At 44.1% G+C, this 22,505-nt stretch overlaps 3 protein-coding genes across 3 annotated transcripts in view; all 3 read left to right on the forward strand.

The window, feature by feature from the left end:
* The window catches only part of LOC141238544 (uncharacterized), a 486,605-nt gene that overhangs the window by 4,588 nt on the left and 459,512 nt on the right, over positions 1–22,505 (forward strand). The gene's annotated exons all lie outside the window — the stretch shown is intronic.
* LOC141238546 (uncharacterized) lies at positions 348–20,576 on the forward strand. Its single transcript, XM_073668443.1, is given in 3 exon segments — positions 348–369; positions 5,038–5,631; positions 16,883–20,576. Coding segments are annotated over 3 exon segments (2,655 nt in total). The 3' UTR covers positions 18,922–20,576.
* LOC141238541 (gastrula zinc finger protein XlCGF53.1-like) lies at positions 6,345–7,257 on the forward strand. Its single transcript, XM_073668435.1, has 4 exons — positions 6,345–6,566; positions 6,650–6,773; positions 6,857–6,954; positions 7,152–7,257. The coding sequence occupies exons 1-4, from the start codon at positions 6,345–6,347 to the stop codon at positions 7,248–7,250; spliced, it is 543 nt and encodes a 180-aa protein (XP_073524536.1). The 3' UTR covers positions 7,251–7,257.

The following is a 22,505-nucleotide window of genomic DNA, read 5'->3' on the forward strand; positions in this document are numbered from 1 at the left end:
CCCTGTAGGGCCCTCTGCATAGCCACCCCAGTGCACTATGCCGGGGTCAAGGTCCAAGAGAACCAGGCAGGACTGCTATTATGCACTCTGTACAGCCTGCAGCAATACTCTCCCCAGCGGCAGCATGTATCCGCATTGCCAGGACTGCATCCAGACTACTGTGCCAGAGCCCCAAGAAGCCCTTTCCAATGCTTCGGTGTCTAATGCCACGCTGGAATGGGTCACTCAGATGTCGCAATCTATGACACAGTCTATAGATAACCTAACTTCCACATTGCTTCAGGCTCTGCAGAGTCATGCCTCGGCTATGAACTTTACCCAGCAAAGGGAAAGCTCGACTCAGGGACATGTCGACCCAGGCACATCCAGGTCAGGACGCAAGCGGACCCACAGGTCATGTTCATCTGCGTCATCCCATAGCACACAGTCATCCGCTTCTAGGGAGACATACCGTAGTTCCAGATCATCTAGACCGTCCCCTACCAGGGACAAACAATACAGTTCTCCGCAGCGATCCCTGACCAGAGAAGGCCTCCACCCCGGTTCACCCAGCAGGAGACGCCTTAGCGATACACAGGATTCAGAAGGCATCTGTGATTCCGACTCAGACAAGGAAACTGAAGGGTCCCTGATCCCAATTCCCCCTAGCAATAGAGCGCTAGTTGAGGACGTAATCTCGTCCATCCATCAGGTGCTGGACATTTCTGATCCGCCCCTGGAGGCACCACAACACAAGATTTCCTTTGAAGGAGTTCTGAAGCCGCCTAAGGTCTTCTTTGACCACCCAGAGCTTAAGTCGATCCTTAAAAAGCAGTTCTCACAGCCTGAGAAGAAGTTTACCAATCGGAAATATCTGGAAGCGCGGTACCCCTTCCCACAGGAGACCACCAAGGAATGGACAGATCCACCCAAAGTGGATCCCCCAGTCTCTAGGCTAGCAGCACAGTCACTCCTTTCACTGCCAGATAGCTCAATCCTCAGGGACGCAGCAGACCGGCAGGTAGAACGCATGGCTCGTTCAATTTTCGAGGCTGCAGGGGCCTCCCTGGCTCCCGCGTTCGCTTCAGTTTGGGTTGCCAAGGCCATCCTGGCTTGGGCCCAAAATTTACAAGCTGGCCTCCAAGTATCTGTTCCTGAGCTGTCGGACCAAGCGGTTCAAATAGCAGTTGTAGCTGATTACATGCTTCATGCAGCTCTGGATTATGCAAGGGGTGCAGCGGGGATAGCATCAAACGACATCACGATTCGGCGTATCCTCTGGCTGCGGGAATGGAAAGCAGACGCAGCCTCAAAGAAGTCCTTTACGCACCTCCCGTACTGCAGTGGTCGACTTTTTGGTGAACAGTTGGACACGATATCCAACGCCACCAGGGGTAAGAGTACCTCTCCTCCCCCAACTGAAACCCAAACGCACTTACAATAAGCATAACCAAACTCGATTCCGATCCTTTCGGAACTCTTCTGGCTGGTCCGCCTCACGGCCAGCACAAAATAGCAACCGCCTCCCACGCAGGGACAACTCGCGGCTGACGCAAAAGTCGGACAAGACCTGGCAGTCAAAAGCAGGCCAGTCAAAGTCCAAAGGAGGAAAACCTCAGACCTTCTCCTCATCATGACTCACTGACTCCGAAAGACACCCCACCTGTAGGTGGCTGACTTTTTCTCTTTCATCAAGTATGGCTGCCTATTACAGAAGACAGGTGGGTCAGGGAACTAGTGTCTTCGGGATACAAGATAGAGTTCACTTCCAACCCACCAAACAGACTCTTTATTTCTGTTCCCCCAAAACCGCCACACAAGGCTCGTGCCTTCCGCCAAGCGGTCTTCTCTCTTCTTCAAGCAGGAGTCATAGTACCAGTCCCTGCGGCCGAGCGCTTCCGAGGGTTCTACTCCAATTTATTCGTAGTCCCCAATAAAGGAGGCGGTGTACGGCCCATACTGAACCTAAAGCAGCTCAACAAATATGTACGGGTACGTCACTTCCGCATGAAGTCCCTTCGGTCCATCATTGCGTCTATGGAAAAGGGAGAATTTCTCGCTTCCATAGATATACAAGACGCATACCTGCATATACCAATTGCGCCTGCCCATCAGAGAGTTCTCAAGTTCGCAATCGACCAGGACCACTACCAGTTTGTGGCTCTCCCGTTCGGACTCGCCACGGCTCCCATAGTGTTTACCAAAGTCATGGCAGCCACCATGGACGTCCTGCACTCCAGAGGCATAGTAGTCATTCCATACCTGGACGATCTCCTTATCAAGGCTTCCACCTTCAAGGACTGCGAGCTCAGCGTCTCAATCATAATGGACACTCTGAGTCGCCTGGGCTGGTTAGTCAACCTACAAAAGTCATCACCAACCCCGAGTCAGTCTCTGACCTTCCTGGGAATGCTATTCAACACCTTCAGGGGTCTAGTGCTCCTTCCCAAGGACAAGGCACTGCCTCTCTGTCTAGGAGTTCGCACCCTCCTCAGCAAACCCCCTTGATCTCTCCGGTTTGCCATGAGAGTCCTTAGCAGGATGGTGGCGGCAATAGAAGCGGTCCCATTTGCCCAGCTTCACCTCAGGCCTCTCCAACTAGCCATCCTCAAGTCATGGGACAGGAACCCTCTTTCTCTTGACAGGGAGTTCCAGCTGACGTCGTCAACCAAGAGGTCCCTCCACTGGTGGCTCAACCCAACCTCACTAACAAAGGGGAAATCCTTTCTCACTGGTCAATGGAAGGTTCTGACCACCGACGCGAGCCTGACGGGTTGGGGTGCGGTACTCCTACACCACAGAGCACAGGGCAAGTAGTCCCCAGTGGAAGCGACCATGCCCATCAACATCTTGGAAATTCGTGCCATCCTCCTGGCATTGAGAGCCTTCCATCACTTACTGGCAGCCTCTCACATCAGAATACAGTCGGACAACGGCACGGCTGTGGCATATGTGAATCACCAAGGGGGGACCCGCAGTGCCCAGGCGATGCGAGAAGTGACACACATTCTCCACTGGGCGGAAGACACAGGTTCAGTTCTCTCTGCGGTCCACATTCCGGGTGTGGACAACTGGGAAGCAGACTTCCTCAGCCGGCAAGGAATGGACTCGGGAGAGTGGTCTCTCCATCCCGAAGTTTTTTGACAGATCTGCCATCGCTGGGGGACTCCGGACGTGGACCTAATGGCATCCCACTTCAATGTCAAGGTCTCCAACTTCATGGCCAGAACACACGACCTGCAGGCGCTAGGAGCGGACGCCCTGGTTCAGGACTGGACCCAGTTCCAGTTCCTGTACATTTTTCCACCTCTTCCCCTGATATCCAGAGTGGTGAGGAAGATCAAGTAAAATGGTACACCGACATTGTACAGCTCACAGCAGATGTCCCCTGGCGTCTCCCCGACCACCCCGATCTTCTGTCACAAGGCCCGTTCTACCACCAGAACTCAGGGGCCCTCAATTTGACGGCGTGGCCATTGAGACCTGGGTTCTAACCCAGTCAGGGTTCTCGCCGGACGTCATTGGAACCATGTTCAGGGCACGGAAGCCAACCTCTGCTAAGATTTATTACTGTACCTGGAAAGCCTTCTTTACCTGGTGCGAATCTCTAGTGGCCAGATCCCATTCCCTTATTCCCTCCCCAGGGTACTTGGGTTTCTCCAATCGGGTCTGGAGGCCAGACTGTCCCTGGCCTCCCTTAAGAGCCAGGTGTCAGCTCTCTCAGTGCTTTTTCAGAGGTGCATCGCTAACAAGCCGCAAGTAAGGAAATTTCTTCTGGGGGTTTCCTGATTGGTTCCCCCCTACAGACGACCACTAGAAACGTGGGACCTCAACCTGGTGCTGACAGCATTGCAGGAAACACCCTTTGAACCCCTTAGGGAAGTCCCACTCCGCCTTCTATCCCAGAAAGTGGTTTTCCTGGTGGCAATCACCTCGCTACGCAGGGTGTCTGAACTGACAGCACTCTCCTGCAGACGGCCTCCCTGGCTTTTCACCAGGACAAGGTAGTCCTCCGTACGGTCCCATCCTTCCTCCCGAAGGTTGTGTCCAACTTCCACCTCAATGAGGAAATTTAACTGCCATCCTTATGTCCGGTCCCGGTTCATAGAGTGGAGAAGGCTCTGCATATGCTTGACCTTGTCAGGGCATTGCGTATCTATGTGTCTAGGACTGCGCCCTTCTGGAAGTCTGATTCTCTTTTCCTTCTTCTGGAAGGCGGCAGCAAGGGTCTGCCAGCTTCCAAAGCTACCCTTGGCACGTGGATCAAATCCACCATACAAGAGGCCTACCGCCTCAAAAATTTTCCTCTTCCAGCTGGTATTATGGCACACGTGCGGTAGGGGCCTCCTGGGCCATTTAGCACCAGGCTTCAGCACAACAAGTGTGTAAGGCAGCCACCTGGACTAGCCTACACACGTTTACCAAACACTACAGGGTTCATACCCAGTCCTCAGTAGACGCGAGCCTGGGCAGACGTGTTCTGCAGGCGGCGACCGTCTACACAATATTCGTCCATTGCTTCCCACCCAGGGATTGCTTTGGGACGTCCCAAGCTCCTGTGTCCCCCAATGAGGCGACAGAGTAAAGGAGATTTTTGTGTACTTACCGTAAAATCTCTTTGTCTTAGCCTATAATTGGGGGACACAGCTCCCACCCTGTTGTCCGTTCTGGGCCGTTGTTATGTTGAGTTCTCATATTGTTTTTCCTTTGAGCTCGTACATAGTTGCCTTCTTATAGGCATGGTTATGTTATCCATGTTAGGTTCCTCCTACTGCTTTTGCACAAACTGGAGAAGGCTGATGCCGTCCAGGGGTGTATACTGCAGAGGAGGAGCCACGCTTAATCTTTTTCAGATTATGCATAGTGGACAGCAGCATAACACCCAAGGTCCTGTGTCCCCCAATTAGAGGCTAAGAGAAAGAGATTTTACGGTGAGTACACAAAAATCTCTTTTTTACATAAAGTACATTTTTACGGAGAGTTTAAGTAAAAATATTCAACAATATAAATTTTAAGGATATGTTACTCATAAATAATAATTGGTTTTATTCTTGGCAGATGACTGTACTAGGAGATCAGAGGGACAGCTGACATCTTCAATTTTTAAATCAGATGATCTTGAGATCACACAAGATACAATTGAAGTGAATGCCATTACTCCAGATATACCATCATCCCTTCACTGCAAAGATCTGTCATCTGATCATTTGAAACAGGTTCTGTCTTCTGATTCATTACCGACTACTAAGGAAAATCAAAGTCACAAAATAAGCATTAAAGAACAAACTGCTCCTAAAGCAAAGAAGCCATTTTCACGTTCAGAATATGGAAATAGTTTTTCCCTCGAAAAGTTTTTTCTTAAATATCAAAGCATTCACACAGCAGAGAATAGATTTTTTTGTTTCAAGTGTGGGAAATTTTTTAACCAGAAATCAAATCTTGTTAATCACCAGAGAAGTCACACAGAGGAGAAGCCATTTTCTTGTTCTGAAAGTGGAAAATGTTTTACAGAGAAATCAAGTTTTATCAGACATCAGAGAACTCACACAGGGGAGAAGCCTTATTCTTGTTCAGAATGTGGGAAATGTTTTAGCCGGAAATCAGGTTTGGTTGAGCACAAGAGAACTCACACAGGGGAGATGCCTTTTTTCTGTTAAGACATGAGATCTAACTTGACAGAAGATTACAGTCTAGGGAAGACTGGAAACATTCATATAGACGGCCGGTGGAGATGTAGTCAGTGATGAACTCTGGCTAAATATGTTTCAAGAGCCGTAGTAGAAGATGAAGATGTTGTCCTCTTCATGAAGTAGTTATTTCTCATGTCACGTGTAATGAATATCTCCTGCAGTATTGCTAATGCCGATTGCAGTGTCGGTAAATAAGACGAGAATTAGCTTTATGGAAGATGAGTCTTTGAGAAACGTGTTCAGCTACAGACTCCAAGGAAGGAACTGCTTGCTGTCTGTGGCCTAAAATATATAGGTTTTATTACTAGATGTAAAGAAGAAAACTAAATACTGTAAAATAATATATGTCCTCATATGTTTCCCCTTATTATCTCCAGTAATTGTATTATTACCCAGGATTTTTATGATGTTACATCAGCTCATCATCTTCTCATTCAGGTCCGTACAATATCAGATCATCTCAGTGAAGATCTTCTATTTAAGAGAATTTTCCTTATGGACCCATCAAAGATGGATATGAATAGAGACAAGATGGCAGAGAGGATATTACACCTCACCCTAGAAATCCTCTTCCGTCTTACTGGAGAGGTGAGAGATTCTGATGACGTCACATTACATCATTCTAATCTATGGGAATAACAGATGGACAGAACTGGAGAGGTGAGGACTCTGGAAATGTCTGTAGTGAGATTTATTTATACGTCTCTCCATAACCAGGATTACACAGTAGTGAAGAAGACCTCTAGGGAGCGCTGTCAGGTCCATGTGTCTGAGGGATGGGAAAGACCCCTGAGCCCAATCACAGGGCCTCCATCTCACCCCTTCATACATGAGGACATCAATGACCAGAAGATCGTAGAACTCACCTACAAGATGATTGAGCTGCTGACTGGAGAGGTGACACTGCTGGGAATGCTGGGACATTATACAATAGCGCTATGAAAGGATCGGGGGGATGACTGTATCATTGTATGTGTCAGGTTCCTATAAGATGTCAGGATGTCACTGTCTATTTCTCCATGGAGGAGTGGGAGTATTTAGAAGGACACAAAGATTTGTACAAAGACGTCATGATGGAGGTTCCCCAGCCCCTCACATCACCAGGTAATAGACAGGACTAAATACACACGGCCTATAATTATCTGTATGTAAAGAATGGATTCAGTCCCTGTATGTGTTTCCTCCAGATCTATCCAGTAAGAGGACAACACCAGAGAGATGTCCCCATCCTCTTCTTCTACAGGACTGTAAACAAGAAGATCCCAATGTTCCTCAGGATCATCAGGTAGATGGAGAGAAGGTGTCATGAGATCTCCCCTATGATGTGTAGACGACTGTGAAGGTCTTGTGTTCAGTCTTGTTTTATCCACCAGTATTATATGTTTTCTACTTGTGTAATGAGAACGGTGGAGATGGCAGGATTAGAGCTGATCAAAGATGAGACTTCTCATCTGTTTGTGACTTTTACAATATTTGTTTCAGGGTGAAGATCTGACCCATATTAATACTACAGAGACATATGTGAGGGGTGATGAGCGGTGTAAAGAGGAGATTCCTACATTTGACTACCCAGGTGAGTAGTGACCACTAAATGCAGAGAAGTCACAGATTCTTCTCAGTCACCGGCTGTGGCTGCTTTATCGGTGGTGTAGTCCGGCCGTATCACAATCGTGTGATCACCATTTTGCCTCTAGACCACAACATTCTCCTCCATCCAAAAATATTCAAATGATTTTGGGCATTTAAAACCCTTTTCCATAGAACTTACAACCTGGAGGATCCACCTACTCCCTGTGATTAGGAGACGTTACCTACCCAGATCTGTAAATCACAAAGCCAGAAAATCACTTGAAGAAAAATATTATGACGAAAGCGGAGGGTAATGATGCTGTTGGCTTGCTAGGGCCCTGATATCTTATTGGATGAATCTACCTTCTCTCCCTTCTGTGCTGCTGAATGTGCTCATATGGTCCCTACAAGACCAGGTCCAGTCTTTCTGGCCAAACTTCACTTTTATGATCGACAACATTAAATGTGCAGTGAGGGATACGTGTGAATTTCTGTACAATAACAACAGAGTCTCCCTTTATTCTGACTTTTCAATTTCTTTTAAAACTGACTAACTTCAAACAGAATTGTGATAAACTAAACAAAAATAGCATTACACCTGTGCCATGATATATCTCTAAGCTAAATTTAAGACGCCTCATCTCTGCACTATTATAAAAAGTTCTCTTTGAACATCTGATATTTCTTCTTGAAACTCATCTGACAGAAAATATTGGTCCTTACGATGGTTTAGATTGCCAAGAGCCACCGAGCCCCATACTCTAATTACCACAGAGAGGTTTCACCACTAGTTACTCACTACTCACTGATGGAGACTGTTGAGTTTGATCATTTCAGTAGATGTGTTATTGTCTATGCTCACAGTTTTGACTACAGTAGTTAGTGCCCAAAATACTCTGATTTAACCCCTTCCTGCAGCCAGTTTTGTGTTTCTATCTGGACCCATTTTTAAAATCTGACGTGTGTCACTTTATGTGGTGATAACTTTGGAATTCTTCACAAAGGATAATAGGAAACAAATGGACCTTACAAATTATTTTCCAACTTCTCTTGTATCTGACAATCCCCTATATATGGTTGTACACTACTGTCTGGGCACATGGCAGGTTAAGAAGGGAAGGAGCGACATTTAGCTATTTGAATGCAGATTTTGCTGGGATAGTGTGCAGATACAATGTATTGGGGACACTGTTCATTGTCACCTGGCAGCTCAAAAGATGGCTACCACAAACAGGCTTGGCACTATCTACTCCATTTTCCAGATCCCAGGGTTTGCCTTGCTCATCATCCTTTAACCCCTCTACATGTATTTGGACTTAGACAGAGACCCCCTAAGATTGGGCCACAGTGTTACCTAATGTTCTGTGGTGTGAGATGGCAAGAAAAATAGTCAGGTAGCCGGGTCAGAACATGGAGGTCAGAGAAAATACAAAATCACACAAAAGTAGTCAGTAAACGGGCCGAGGTCACAACAGGACACAAATACACAAGCCGGGAGCTGAGCACAGAGGACTGAACCAGAGGAGAACAAGGCTGTATCTGGCAGCTTCCGGCAATATGCTTCCAGCTTTAGTAGGGTGCGGTGCTTTCCAGTTGGCTGAAGCAGAGAGCAGATTACTCCCGCTGGACAGCACACACACCCATACTGCCAGACTGGATGGTACTACTGGTCCCAGGCACCCTAATCTTAGTGGCTGGACAGAGCCTGCGCCGCCCAGAGCTTCTGATTCTGACGTCTCCTCCATCACCAGCGCCGCCTGCCGGATGAATAAGACGGCTCTTGGTGAGAGAAGCAGACGTCGCAGGAGCAGATCCCAGAGGAGATGGGACCCACCATTTGCAGAAGCCCTAATGTGACCAAATTGCAGAAAACCAGAGCAGTAGAAATCCCCATAAAGTGACTCCATTTTGGAAATTATAACCCTCAGTGAAATAATCTATAGGAGTAGTGACTATTTTGACTCCACAGGCGCTTTCCGGAAATTAGCACGCAGTGGATGATGGAGAGTGAAAATTACAAATATATAATTTCATTACCCAACACATTGTGCCCAGATTGTGCTCCAGGAGACACACACCATCAATTAAGTGGGTTCTTCTCACTATAGTAATGTCAAATACATGGATGCTGAGTGTGGTTTGGGCGCACTGCAAGGCTCAGAAGCGAGGGGGAGATTTGACTTTGGGAGAGTGGATATTGCTGGATTGGTTTATGGAAGCCATGTTGCTTTTCAAAAGCCTTTGAGCCACTAATAATGTGGAAACCTCTGGTTTTCCATTGACAAATGATGGACCTGAATCATAGAATCATAGAATGGTAGAGTTGGAAGGGACCTCCTGGGTCATCTGGTCCAACCCCCTGCTCAAAGCAGGATTCACTAGATCATCTCAGACAGATGTCTGTCCAGCCTCTGTTTGAAGACGTCCATTGAAGGGGAACTCACCACCTCTCGTGGCAGCCTGTTCCACTCGTTAATCACCCTAACTGTCAAAAAGTTTTTTCTAATATCTAATCTGTGTCTCCTCCCATTTAGTTTCATCCCATTGCTTCTAGTCTTTCCTTGTGCAAATGAGAATAAAGCTGATCCTTCTACAATGTGACAGCCCTTGACATATTTGTAGACAGCTATTAAGTCTCCTCTCAGTCTTCTTTTTTGCAAGCTAAACATTCCCAAATCCTGCAACCGTTCCTCATAGGACATGGTTTGCAGACGAGTCACCATTCTGGTCGCTCTTCTCTGAACTTGCTCCAGTTTGTCTATGTCTTTTTTAAAATGTGGTGCCCAAAACTGTACACAGTATTCCAGATGAGGTCTGACAAAAGAGGAGTAAAGACCGATAATGACTTCACGTGATCTAGACTGTATGCTTCTGTTAATACATCCCAGAATTGTATTTGCCTTTTTTGCTGCTGCATCACACTGTTGACTCATGTTCAGTCTATGATCTATTAGTATACCTAAGTCTTTTTCACATGTACTGTTGCTTAGCTCTATTCCTCCCATTCTGTATATGCTTTTTTCATTTTTATTGCCCAGATGTAGTACTTTGCATTTTTCCCTGTTAAAAACCATTCTGTTGGTTGCTGCCCACTGCTCCAGTTTATTTAGGTCTTTTTGAATCCTCTCTCTCTCTTCTCTAGTATTAGCTATCCCTCCTAGCTTTGTGTCATCAGCAAATTTAATCAGTTTACCCTCAATTCCTTCATCTAAATCATTGATAAAGATGTTGAACAATACAGGTCCCAGGACGGAGCCCTGTGGTACCCCACTTGAGACATTCATCCAGCTGGATGTGAAGCCATTTACAACCACCCTTTGAGTCCGATCACTAAGCCAGTTATGAATCCACCTAACAGTTGCCTGGTCCATTGCATGCTTGGTCATTTTTTCAATAAGGATGGTGTGAGATACTTTGTCAAATGCTTTGCTGAAGTCAAGATATACTATATCTACAGCATTTCCCTGATCCACCCAGTCAGTGATTCTGTCATAGAAGGAAATTAAGTTAGTCTGACATGACTTGTTAGTTACAAACCCATGCTGACTCTGGTTAATCACTTCATTCATATCCATGTACTTACATACATGTTGTTTAATAATTTGTTCAAAGATCTTTCCTGGTATAGAAGTCAGACTCACCGGCCTATAGTTCCCTGGGTCCACCTTCTTCCCCTTTTTGAAGATAGGAACAACATTTGCTCTTCTCCAGTCTTCTGGGACTTCTCCTGTTCTCCAAGAATTTTCAAAGATTATGGAGAGTGGTTCTAAAATTTCTTCTACGATCTCCTTCAGTACTCTGGGGTGTAATTCATCTGGACCTGGAGACTTGAACTCATTTATGTTAGCTAAATATTCCCTCACAATCTTTCTGTTTACAGATAACTTGGATTCCTCTATTCCTTTAAAAGGACAGTGAAGATCAGTTGATGTTACATTTTCTTTCTGAGAGAAAACAGATGCAAAATAGGAATTAAAAAGTTCGGCCTTCTCAACATCCTCTCTTACCATTTCTCCATTTTCATCCTGTAAAAATCCTATAGCATCTTTGACTTTTCTTTTACTTTTGACATACCCCCAAAATCCTTTTTTATTGCTTTTGACATCTCTTGCAAGCCTTAATTCATTGTCAGCTTTAGCTAACCTGATACGTGCCCTGCAGGATCTGCAGACTGCATTATAATCTTCTTTAGATATGCCTCCTTCTTTCCATTTAATAAACATTTCTTTCTTTCTTTTTAGCATGTGTTTAAGTTCTGTGTTCATCCATCCTGGTTTCCTTAAATGCTTCCCATTCTTCCTACTTTTCGGGATTGTTAACGATTGTGCTTTGAGAATCTCATTTTTAAAAATTTCCCATCCTTCCTGGACATTTTTGTCCTTAAGGACATCCAGCCATTGGATCCCTCCTATTCTCTTTCTGAGTCTCTTAAAATCTGCCTTTCTAAAATCTAACCTTGAAGTTTGAGTCTTCACATGTCTTCCTCCTCTAGTTATCCAAAATTCTATAATAGCATGATCACTGCCTCCTAGGGTCCCAGCCACCTTTACCTCCTCTACCATTTCCTCCCTGTTTATAAGGATTAGATCCAAAGTAGCAGATCCCCTTGTTTTCTCCCCTACCTTTTGGAAGATAAAGTTGTCAGCAAGAGAGGATAAGAATTTGCTTGACCTGTTAGTTTTACTTGAGAGAGATTCCCAACAAATGTCTGGATAGTTGAAATCTCCCATGACCACTACATCATATTTTTTGGAGAACTTGGTCATTTGATACATAAAGAGTTCATCCATATCTTCAGCTTGCCCAGGTGGCCTGTAGTAAATGCCTACAATGGTGTCCTTTCCGTTGTTCTCTCCTTGTATTCTTACCCAAACAGTTTCCACAGAACTCCCAGTCTCTGAAGCTTCAATCTCTGTGCAGATATACGCTTTTCTAACATACAATGCAACACCTCCTCCTCGTTTATCAAGTCTGTTTCTTGCAAATAAGTTGTATCCTTTTAGCCTTTTATTCCAATCATGTGTATCGTCCCACCAAGTTTCAGTGATTCCAATGACATCATATTCCTTTTCCTGCATTAGTAGTTCCAATTCTCCTTGTTTGTTGCCCATGCTTTGTGCATTTGTATAAAAACATTTTAGTTTGTGATTGGTTTCTCTTCCTCCCATATTTTTATCATTTAGATTTTTTTGTCTTTGTTCTTCTTTTCCACTTCCAGTAGCAGAGATCTCAATAGTATTTGTCAGCTGTATGGCTTTTTCTGGCCTTTTGCTTCCCTTCCCACATTGTTCTAGTTTAAAGCTCTTCTGATGAGTGTAGCAAGGCGACTTCCAAATACATGTTTTCCAGTCTTCGTAAGGTGCACCCCATCTCTAGCAAGTAGTCCATCGTATAGGTAATTCATTCCATGATCCAGAAATCCAAATCCTTGTTGACGGCACCATCGACGTAGCCAGTTGTTCACCTGTAGAATCTTATTCCACCTCATTGTTCCATGGCCATCCACTGGGAGGATGGATGAGAAGACCATCCAACCATTAGATGAAGGAATTGAGGGTAAACTGATTAAATTTGCTGATGACACAAAGCTAGGAGGGATAGCTAATACTAGAGAAGAGAGAGAGAGGATTCAAAAAGACCTAAATAAACTGGAGCAGTGGGCAGCAACCAACAGAATGGTTTTTAACAGGGAAAAATGCAAAGTACTACATCTGGGCAATAAAAATGAAAAAAGCATATACAGAATGGGAGGAATAGAGCTAAGCAACAGTACATGTGAAAAAGACTTAGGTATACTAATAGATCATAGACTGAACATGAGTCAACAGTGTGATGCAGCAGCAAAAAAGGCAAATACAATTCTGGGATGTATTAACAGAAGCATACAGTCTAGATCACGTGAAGTCATTATCGGTCTTTACTCCTCTTTGGTCAGACCTCATCTGGAATACTGTGTACAGTTTTGGGCACCACATTTTAAAAAAGACATAGACAAGCTGGAACAAGTTCAGAGAAGAGCGACCAGAATGGTGACTGGTCTGCAAACCATGTCCTATGAGGAACGGTTGCAGGATTTGGGAATGTTTAGCTTGCAAAAAAGAAGACTGAGAGGAGACTTAATAGCTGTCTACAAATATGTCAAGGGCTGTCACATTGTAGAAGGATCATCTTTATTCTCATTTGCACAGGGAAAGACTAGAAGCAACGGGATGAAACTAAATGGGAGGAGACACAGATTAGATATTAGAAAAAACTTTTTGACAGTTAGGGTGATTAATGAGTGGAACAGGCTGCCACGAGAGGTGGTGAGTTCCCCTTCAATGGACGTCTTCAAACAGAGGCTGGACACACATCTGTCTGAGATGATTTAGTGAATCCTGCTTTGAGCAGGGGGTTGGACCAGATGACCCAGGAGGTCCCTTCCAACTCTACCATTCTATGATTCTATGATTCTATGACCACCTGCGCTCCCAATTCTTTCACTTTCTTGCCTAAGTCTTCAAAGTCACTGCAGATGGTTTCCAGGTCCTTTCCTGCGGTGTCATTTGTCCCCACATGTATTAGCAGGAATGGGTAGTGATCTGTAGGTCTGAAGAGTCTTGATATCCTGTCAGACACATCTTTAATTTTTGCTCCTGGAAGACAGCACATTTCTCTTGAGGTTATGTCTGGTCTGCAGATAGCGGTCTCTGTTCCTCTTAACAGGGAATCCCCCATGACCACCACTCTCCGTTTTTTCTTCACAACATTCTTCTTTCTCCATCCAGGAGGATTCTGAGGGCTTACAAGGTTATTCATTGCTGGCAAAGTCCTATTTTGCTGTATTTCTTCATGGTTCTCCTGCGTGAGAGCCTGGTACTGGTTCCTGAGCAGTATGGGTGCTGACTGCCTCTCGATCCTCCTGCTTCTATGGGTCACATGCTTCCATTCCTCTGTTTCGTCAGGAGCAGTTCGAATTTCTTCTCTTTCTGAATCATGAAGAGATAATTCTGCTCTGTCTAAGAACTCTTCACCTTCCTTAATGATTTTCAAGGTAGTTAACCTCTCTTCTAGATTTCGCAACTTTTCCTCCAACAGGGACACAAGCTTGCATTTCTGGCATGTGAAGTTTGGCTTTTCCACTGGCAAGTCTGTGAACATGTAGCAGGATATGCAGCTCACCAAATGGCTCCTGGACTCTTCCATGTTCTTATTGTTAATGTTCTGAAAACAGTGAAAAAAGCTTAAAAAAAAAGCTTCAAAATGCAGGACTCCTCCCCTGGTTTACCGATGTCCTCTTTTCAGCTCCAACAGCCAAAATCCAGTGTTCTTTGAGCTCGCGGAGACTCTTCACTTACCCCAAAATGCAGTGGGAATATGCAAATTATCTCCTCAGGACTCCTCTCCTGGTTTACCGATGTCCTCTTTTCAGCTCCAACAGCCAAAATCCAGTGTTCTTTGAGCTCGCGGAGACTCTTCACTTACCCCAAAATGCAGTGGGAATATGCAAATTATCTCCTCAGGACTCCTCTCCTGGTTTACCGATGTCCTCTTTTCAGCTCCAACAGCCAAAATCCAGTGTTCTTTGAGCTCGCGGAGACTCTTCACTTACCCCAAAATGCAGTGGGAATATGCAAATTATCTCCTCAGGACTCCTCCCCTGGTTTACCGATGTCCTCTTTTCAGCTCCAACAGCCAAAATCCAGTGTTCTTTGAGCTCGCGGAGACTCTTCACTTACCCCAAAATGCAGTGGGAATATGCAAATTATCTCCTCAGGACTCCTCCCCTGGTTTACCGATGTCCTCTTTTCAGCTCCAACAGCCAAAATCCAGTGTTCTTTGAGCTCGCGGAGACTCTTCACTTACCCCAAAATGCAGTGGGAATATGCAAATTATCTCCTCAGGACTCCTCCCCTGGTTTACCGATGTCCTCTTTTCAGCTCCAACAGCCAAAATCCAGTGTTCTTTGAGCTCGCGAAGACTCTTCACTTACCCCAAAATGCAGTGGGAATATGCAAATTATCTCCTCAGGACTCCTCCCCTGGTTTACCGATGTCCTCTTTTCAGCTCCAACAGCCAAAATCCAGTGTTCTTTGAGCTCGCGGAGACTCTTCACTTACCACAAAATGCAGTGGGAATATGCAAATTATCTCCTCAGGACTCCTCCCCTGGTTTACCGATGTCCTCTTTTCAGCTCCAACAGCCAAAATCCAGTGTTCTTTGAGCTCGCGGAGACTCTTCACTTACTCCAAAATGCAGTGTGAATATGCAAATTATCTCCTCAGGACTCCTCCCCTGGTTTACCGATGTCCTCTTTTCAGCTCCAACAGCCAAAATCCAGTGTTCTTTGAGTTTGCGGAGACTCTTCACTTACCCCAAAATGCAGTGGGAATATGCAAATTATCTCCTCAGGACTCCTCCCCTGGTTTACCGATGTCCTCTTTTCAGCTCCAACAGCCAAAATCCAGTGTTCTTTGAGCTCGCGGAGACTCTTCACTTACTCCAAAATGCAGTGTGAATATGCAAATTATCTCCTCAGGACTCCTCCCCTGGTTTACCGATGTCCTCTTTTCAGCTCCAACAGCCAAAATCCAGTGTTCTTTGAGCTCGCTGAGACTCTTCACTTACCCCAAAATGCAGTGGGAATATGCAAATTATCTCCTCAGGACTCCTCCCCTGAGTGGGGACTTGTTTTTTGTGAGATGAGTAGAAGTTTTTATTTATATTATTTTTGCCTACATAACATTGTTTGGTGGCTTTTTATTCCATATTTGGGAGGCAGAATGAACAAACAGTTGAACACTACGATCCACTGGTTCATCCTATGAGGTTTTCTATTAGACTGTGAACTGTTATTGTCTTTGTGAATAATGACGGCTAACATAGGGCAAAATAAAAAAAAAATCACAGAAAAAGATACAGCCTTACCAACACAAATCATATAACAAATGCACTAGCAGGATGCCGCAGACCCCCATGATAAAGGTGGGGGCAGCGGCAGGTGCAAATTACTGATGGAGCAACCACTCACAAACCTACCAATTCATGGAGGGTGTGGTTGCCTAGTATTAAAGATGCACACAGATGAAGCTTGCATAGGATGCCAGTCACACAGGTAGGTGTGATGCACAGTGTCTGGCTTAGCCTAATGATGCCCATACTATTAGATCAGGAGGGCTGCCCAGCACTATATAAGTGCACCCCACATGGACAGACACCAGTACACCCAACCAACACTAAAATGCTAATGCATTTGTTATCTGATTTGGTGTTGGTAAGGCTGATTTTTCTGTGATGTTTTCTTGGTAAATAATGATACTTTTACATAAAGTACATTTTTACGGAGAGTTTAAGTAGAAATATTCAACAATATAAATTTTAAGGATATGTTATTCATAAACAATAATTGGTTTTATTCTTGACAGATGACTGTACCAGGAGATCAGAGAGACAGCTGACATCTTCAATTTTTAAATCAGACGATCTTGAGATCCCACAGGATACAACTGAAGTGAATACCATTACTCCAGATATACCATCATCCCTTCACAGGAAAGATCTGTCATCTGATCATTTGAAACAGGTCCTGTCTTCTGATTCATTACCAACTACTAAGGAAAATCAGAGTCACAAAATAAGCATTAAAAAACAAATTGCTCCTAAAGCAAAAAAGCCATTTTCATGTTCAGAATATGGAAATAGTTTTTCCCTCGAAAAGTCTTTTCTTAAAGATCAAAGCATTCACACAGCAGAGAATAGATTTTTTTGTTTCAAGTGTGGGAAATTTTTTAAACAGAAATCAGATCTTGTTAATCACCAGAGAAGTCACAAAGAGGAGAAGCCATTTTCTTGTTCAGAAAGTGGAAAATGTTTTACAGAGAAATCAACTCTTATCAAACATCAAAGAACTCACACAGGGGAGAAGCCTTTTTCATGCTCAGAATGTGGGAAATGTTTTACATTGAAATCAAATTTTATGAGACATCAGAGAACTCACACAGGGGAGAAGCCTTTTTCCTGTTCAGAATGTGGAAAATGTTTTACCGCGAAATCAAGTTTTATCAGACATCAGAGAACTCACACAGGGGAGAAGCCTTTTTCCTGTTCAGAATGTGGAAAATGTTTTAGACGGAAATCAGATTTGGTTGGGCACAAGAGAAATCACACAGGGGAGAAGCCTTTTTCCTGTTCAGAATGTGGGAAATGTTTTAACCAGAAATCAGATTTGGTTAATCACCAGAGAACCCACACAGGGGAGAAGCCTTTTTCCTGTTCAGAATGTGGAAAATGTTTTAGCTGGAAATCAGATTTGGTTAAGCACCAGAGAATTCACACAGGGGAGAAGCCTTTTTCCTGTTCAGAATGTGGAGAATGTTTTAGCTGGAAATCAGGTTTGGTTAAGCACCAGAGAATTCACACAGGGGAGATGCCTTTTTCCTGTTCAGAATGTGGAAAATGTTTTAGCTTGAAAACAGATTTGGTTATACACCAGAGGACTCACACAGGGGAGAAGCCTTTTTTCTGTTCAGAATGTGGAAAATGTTTTAGCTTGAAATCAATTTTGGTTAAGCACCAGAGAACCCACACAGGGGAGAAACCTTTTTCCTGTTCAGAATGTGGGAAATGTTTTAGCTGGAAATCAATTTTGGTTAAGCACAAGAGAATTCACACAGGGGAGAAACCTTTTTCCTGTTCAGAATGTGGGAAATGTTTTATCCAGAAATCAGTTTTGGTTACGCACAAGAGAACTCACACAGAGGAGAAGCCTTTTTCCTGTTCAGAATGTGGAAAATATTTTGTCTGGAAATCAGATTTGGTTAAGCACAAGAGAACTCACACAGGGGAGAAGCCTTTTTCCTGTTCAGAATGTGGCAAATGTTTTAAAGATAAATCAGATTTGGTTAAGCACCAGAGAATTCACACAGGGGAGATGCCTTTTTCCTGTTCAGAATGTGGAAAATGTTTTAGCCGGAAAACAGATTTGGTTATACACCAGAGGACTCACACAGGGGAGAAGCCTTTTTTCTGTTCAGAATGTGGAAAATGTTTTAGCTTGAAATCAATTTTGGTTAAGCACCAGAGAACCCACACAGGGGAGAAACCTTTTTCCTGTTCAGAATGTGGGAAATGTTTTAGCTGGAAATCAATTTTGGTTAAGCACAAGAGAATTCACACAGGGGAGAAACCTTTTTCCTGTTCAGAATGTGGGAAATGTTTTATCCAGCAATCAGTTTTGGTTAATCACCAGAGAACTCACACAGGGGAGAAGCCTTTTTCCTGTTCAGAATGTGGAAAATGTTTTAGCTGGAAATCAGATTTGGTTAAGCACAAGAGAACTCACACAGGGGAGAAGCCTTTTTCCTGTTCAGAATGTGGCAAATGTTTTAAAGATAAATCAGATTTGGTTAAGCACCAGAGAACTCACACAGGGGAGAAGCCTTTTTCCTGTTCAGAATGTGGGAAATGTTTTGTGAAGAAATCATCACTTTTTAGTCACCAGAGAACTCACACAGACGAGAAGCCATTTTCATGTTCTTAATGTGGGAAATGTTTTACACGGAAATAAACTCTTAACAAACTTCAGAGAAGTCACACAGGGGAGAAGCCTTTTTCATTTTTAACCGAAAATTGTATCTTCATAAAGGGGTTGTCCACTACTAGGACAACTCCTTCTCATTCCTCATCTTTGGCCTTGTTAAAATAAAAACACTCATACGCACTTCCTGTTCTGGCGGCGTTCCATTGGTGTCACAACTCGCGTTTCCGTAAGGCTGTTACATCACACAAGATTGTTACATCACACAATCCTGCTCCCAATCAACGCCATCTTTAGACATATTGAACATCAACAGCAAGGACATGGCCTGGACATAGCACCAAGAGAATGCACACACTGAAAGCACTCTCTTCAGACCTTGTTCTTGTGGGAATTATAAGCAATTTACAGCCTCAAACATGACTTTCGATATGGGAAAGAAAGAAGAGATCAGAGGTTAATCTGAGGTCCTCCACCTCTGTCAGCATGTCTGGTATTCAGCGTTTCTTATGGAAGGTCTTATCTTCCTGCTCTGGAGCCATTACTGCCTCACCTCAGCGTGGAAAAAGAAGCAGTCTTAACCCTCATGATGCCAGACAGCTCCAGGCTGTAAGTCCTGCACCAACTTCTCTCAATGTAGGCCTCACAAGAAAACAGCTCCACAAATCTCCATGTACTCTCACCAAAGCACATACTGAGCAGCGCATGCTTCACAGGGACATTTACCCCCCAGCCACAGGTTATTCTGATATGGGGAACAACATAACTTATTTGTATATCAGATTGCGTCTATCCCTACTAAAGAAGATATGGAGCAATATATTCAGAGGCTGGAGACCACATACAATACTGAAATACGTCCCCTCACTTCTATCCTATCACAGCTTACGGACAAGGTACAGAGATTAGAGGATAATATTGTCCAAGTTAGAGGCCATCACAATGCTCAGAAACTAACACTGGATCTTCACAGCAAGTAAATAAACCACCTGATCAAGAAAATCACAATAATATCTGGATAAGGGGTATACCTGAAAGCATCAATGCACAAGTGATTATGCTTACACTGCGATCATTGTTCAATAATATCCTTGGTGATCCTATTGATAAGGAGGTGGAGATTGAAAAAGGCGCACCGTACAATAGGCAATCATGGCCCAGATCCTGAGCATCCAAGGGACATTATCTGTCGCATACATTTTTTCAATGTAAAAGAGGCCATTGTGAGGAAAGCAGAGGAGTTGGGTCCTGGTGATTTCAATGGAAACGCATATAATTGCTCACATATCTATCCTGAATGACACTTGCTAAAAGAAGGGTATTGAAACCACTACTTGATGCCATCCGGGAAAATGGCCTGATGTACTCCTGGGGGTACCCATTCCAGCTGTATATTTTCAAAGATCCAAGCAACATGAGACCTATTTGTGATGCCCTGGACATTCCATATACCTGACTGGCCACCTGCTCCACCATTGCCACAGAGAGTTCCAGCACGTCACAGAAGGCGTTCAATGGATCAGGAACTTGATGGTGATGCAGCCAGATGGGAAAGGAACCTGCCAATCATATGAGCTCCTGAAATGAATCTTGTCTTCCCTGATGAGAGACAGTTTGCAGATGCTTACTTATTTCTTTAAGCATGTAATTAGATATATCTAAATAGAGCATTAGGTGCCACTCTTCCACTATATAGAATGTCTAAGTTCATATAAGATCTTAGACCGGCATATAAGTTGAGTTCACATGATACTACTGTAATATCAGGCTGTATTACATTACTTTATAAACCTATAAGAAGAGCTCGCAATCAAAATTTGAACATCCAAAAAGGAGAGAGATGTAGTAGAGATAATGCTGATGTATAAAAAACACAGTATTTGTTTTTTACTGTTATATATTACATGTTGTACTTTGTTTAATAAAGATACAGTATTTTGCAATAACAGCTAAATCTTTGGCCGTTATTTATTGAGGGCGATGTTTTTTATACATCAGCATTATCTCTACTACATCTCTCTCCTTTTTGGATGTTCAAATTTTGTATTACATTACTTGCTTTATATTCCATGGTTCCCCCTAATAGGAATCCTAGAACTGAAAGTTTGACTTATGCCTGTAAAGACAACCCCCAGTTAGGGACTTGCATTGGGATCTGCTTGTTTCGCAATTTCCTACTGTTTTGATATATTCATAATCTATACTTCTTAGACACAGAGAGGTAGACGTTACTATCTACCGTCTATACTTCATCTTTTCTCTTAACCTTTCTCTCTTCCATTCCCCCTTTTTTCCATATAATATGGCACAACTCAAAACTTGCTCATTGAATGTCAGAGACTTAATGTTCCAGAGAAAGGAGCTCAAGTGTTTTATCGTAGGCATAAACAGCACGTACATTTTCTCTTTCTTCAGGAGTCACACTTTAGAGGCGATCATATACTGTACCTCAGTTTACTAATAGATATTATTCATCTTGGCGTCCCAGAAAAATGCTGTTTTGAAGTCTAAAGCCCCCGTCTCACATAGCAATATCGCTAGCGAGATCGCTGCTGAGTCACGGTTTTGGTGACTCACCAGCGACCTCACCAGCGATGTCGCTATGTGTGACACTTTGCAACGATCAGGCCCCTGCTGTGAGGTCGCTGATCGCTGCAAAGTGTCCTGGACCATTTTTTGGTCGTTGGCCTCCCGCTGGCCAGCACACATCGCTGTGTGTGACCAGCGGGACCAACGATCTGGCTGGTAACCATGGTAAATATCGGGTTACTAGGGGCACGCGCGCACTTAGTAACCCGCTGTTTACCATGGATACCACTCTGCTACGGTGCGCGGAGGCTCCCGCCACCGTAGCAGAGTGGTATCCATGGTAAACAGCGGGTTACTAGGGGCACACGCGCACTTAGTAACCCGATGTTTACCATAGTTACCAGCCTGCTCCTGCTTGCAGCAGGCTGGTAACGGGAGCAGGACATCGTGGAACGATTCTTTCCACGATATCGCTGCTCCCCTGATCGCTGGTGAGCCTGCCTGTTTGACAGCTCACCAGCGATGTATTAGCGATGCAGCAACGATCCCTGACAGGTCGTATCGTTGTCGGGATCGCTGCTGCATCGCTTAGTGTGACGGGGCCTTAAGGTGCTGAGTATAGGCCGCCACAGATCACTGCTGCATACTATTGTAGGAACACTGTCTGACACGGAGAGGAGGTTCGTGTTTGTTAAGATCTCCATCTACTCCAAAATTTTGACTTTGGAAAACTTTTATCTCCCTAATTGTGACCAAATTAAGACATGCCGTCATTACTTAAACAAACTAAAATATTTTGCGGAGGACCTTATCATCATTGGAGGTGACTCTAATTTTATCTTGGATCCTTCTTTAGACGCGTCCCGGGGCTGGTGTCATCAATCTAAAACACAAACAAAAGCTTTGCTAATTGTGCTTTGGTCTCAACCGGTTGATGTATGGAGGATACTACATCCAGACGTAAAGGATTATACCTATTATTCTCCTTTCCACAATACATATAGCCGTAGAGACTTTTCATTAATTAGCCATCACTTGCTTACATGGCAGCCTACATCTCAGATAGGAACTACTGTATGGTCAGATCATGCTCCTGTATATTGTAACTAGCTATTGAACCCGTTCTATGCCCGGGTGGCGAGCATTTTTATTGGTATATAGTCTCCCATGCGGGTATGTGCTGCCCCCCTCCTGGTATTTCTGCTGTCCCCACCATCCTATCC

Source organism: Phyllobates terribilis, unplaced genomic scaffold (assembly GCF_046119375.1).
Source record: "Phyllobates terribilis strain yellow unplaced genomic scaffold, ASM4611937v1 Scaffold_754__1_contigs__length_715743, whole genome shotgun sequence".
NCBI classification, from domain to species: Eukaryota; Metazoa; Chordata; class Amphibia; order Anura; family Dendrobatidae; genus Phyllobates; species Phyllobates terribilis.

What these genes read in the sequence shown, in the direction of transcription:
- LOC141238541 (XM_073668435.1), top strand. Translation starts at nt 6,345, where the DNA reads ATGTCTGTAGTGAGATTTATTTATACGTCTCTCCATAACCAGGATTAC. An exon ending in TTGAGCTGCTGACTGGAGAG is followed by an intron (nt 6,567 to 6,649) that starts GTGACACTGCTG and finishes TGTATGTGTCAG; the next exon opens with GTTCCTATAAGATGTCAGGA. An exon ending in CCAGCCCCTCACATCACCAG is followed by an intron (nt 6,774 to 6,856) that starts GTAATAGACAGG and finishes TGTTTCCTCCAG; the next exon opens with ATCTATCCAGTAAGAGGACA.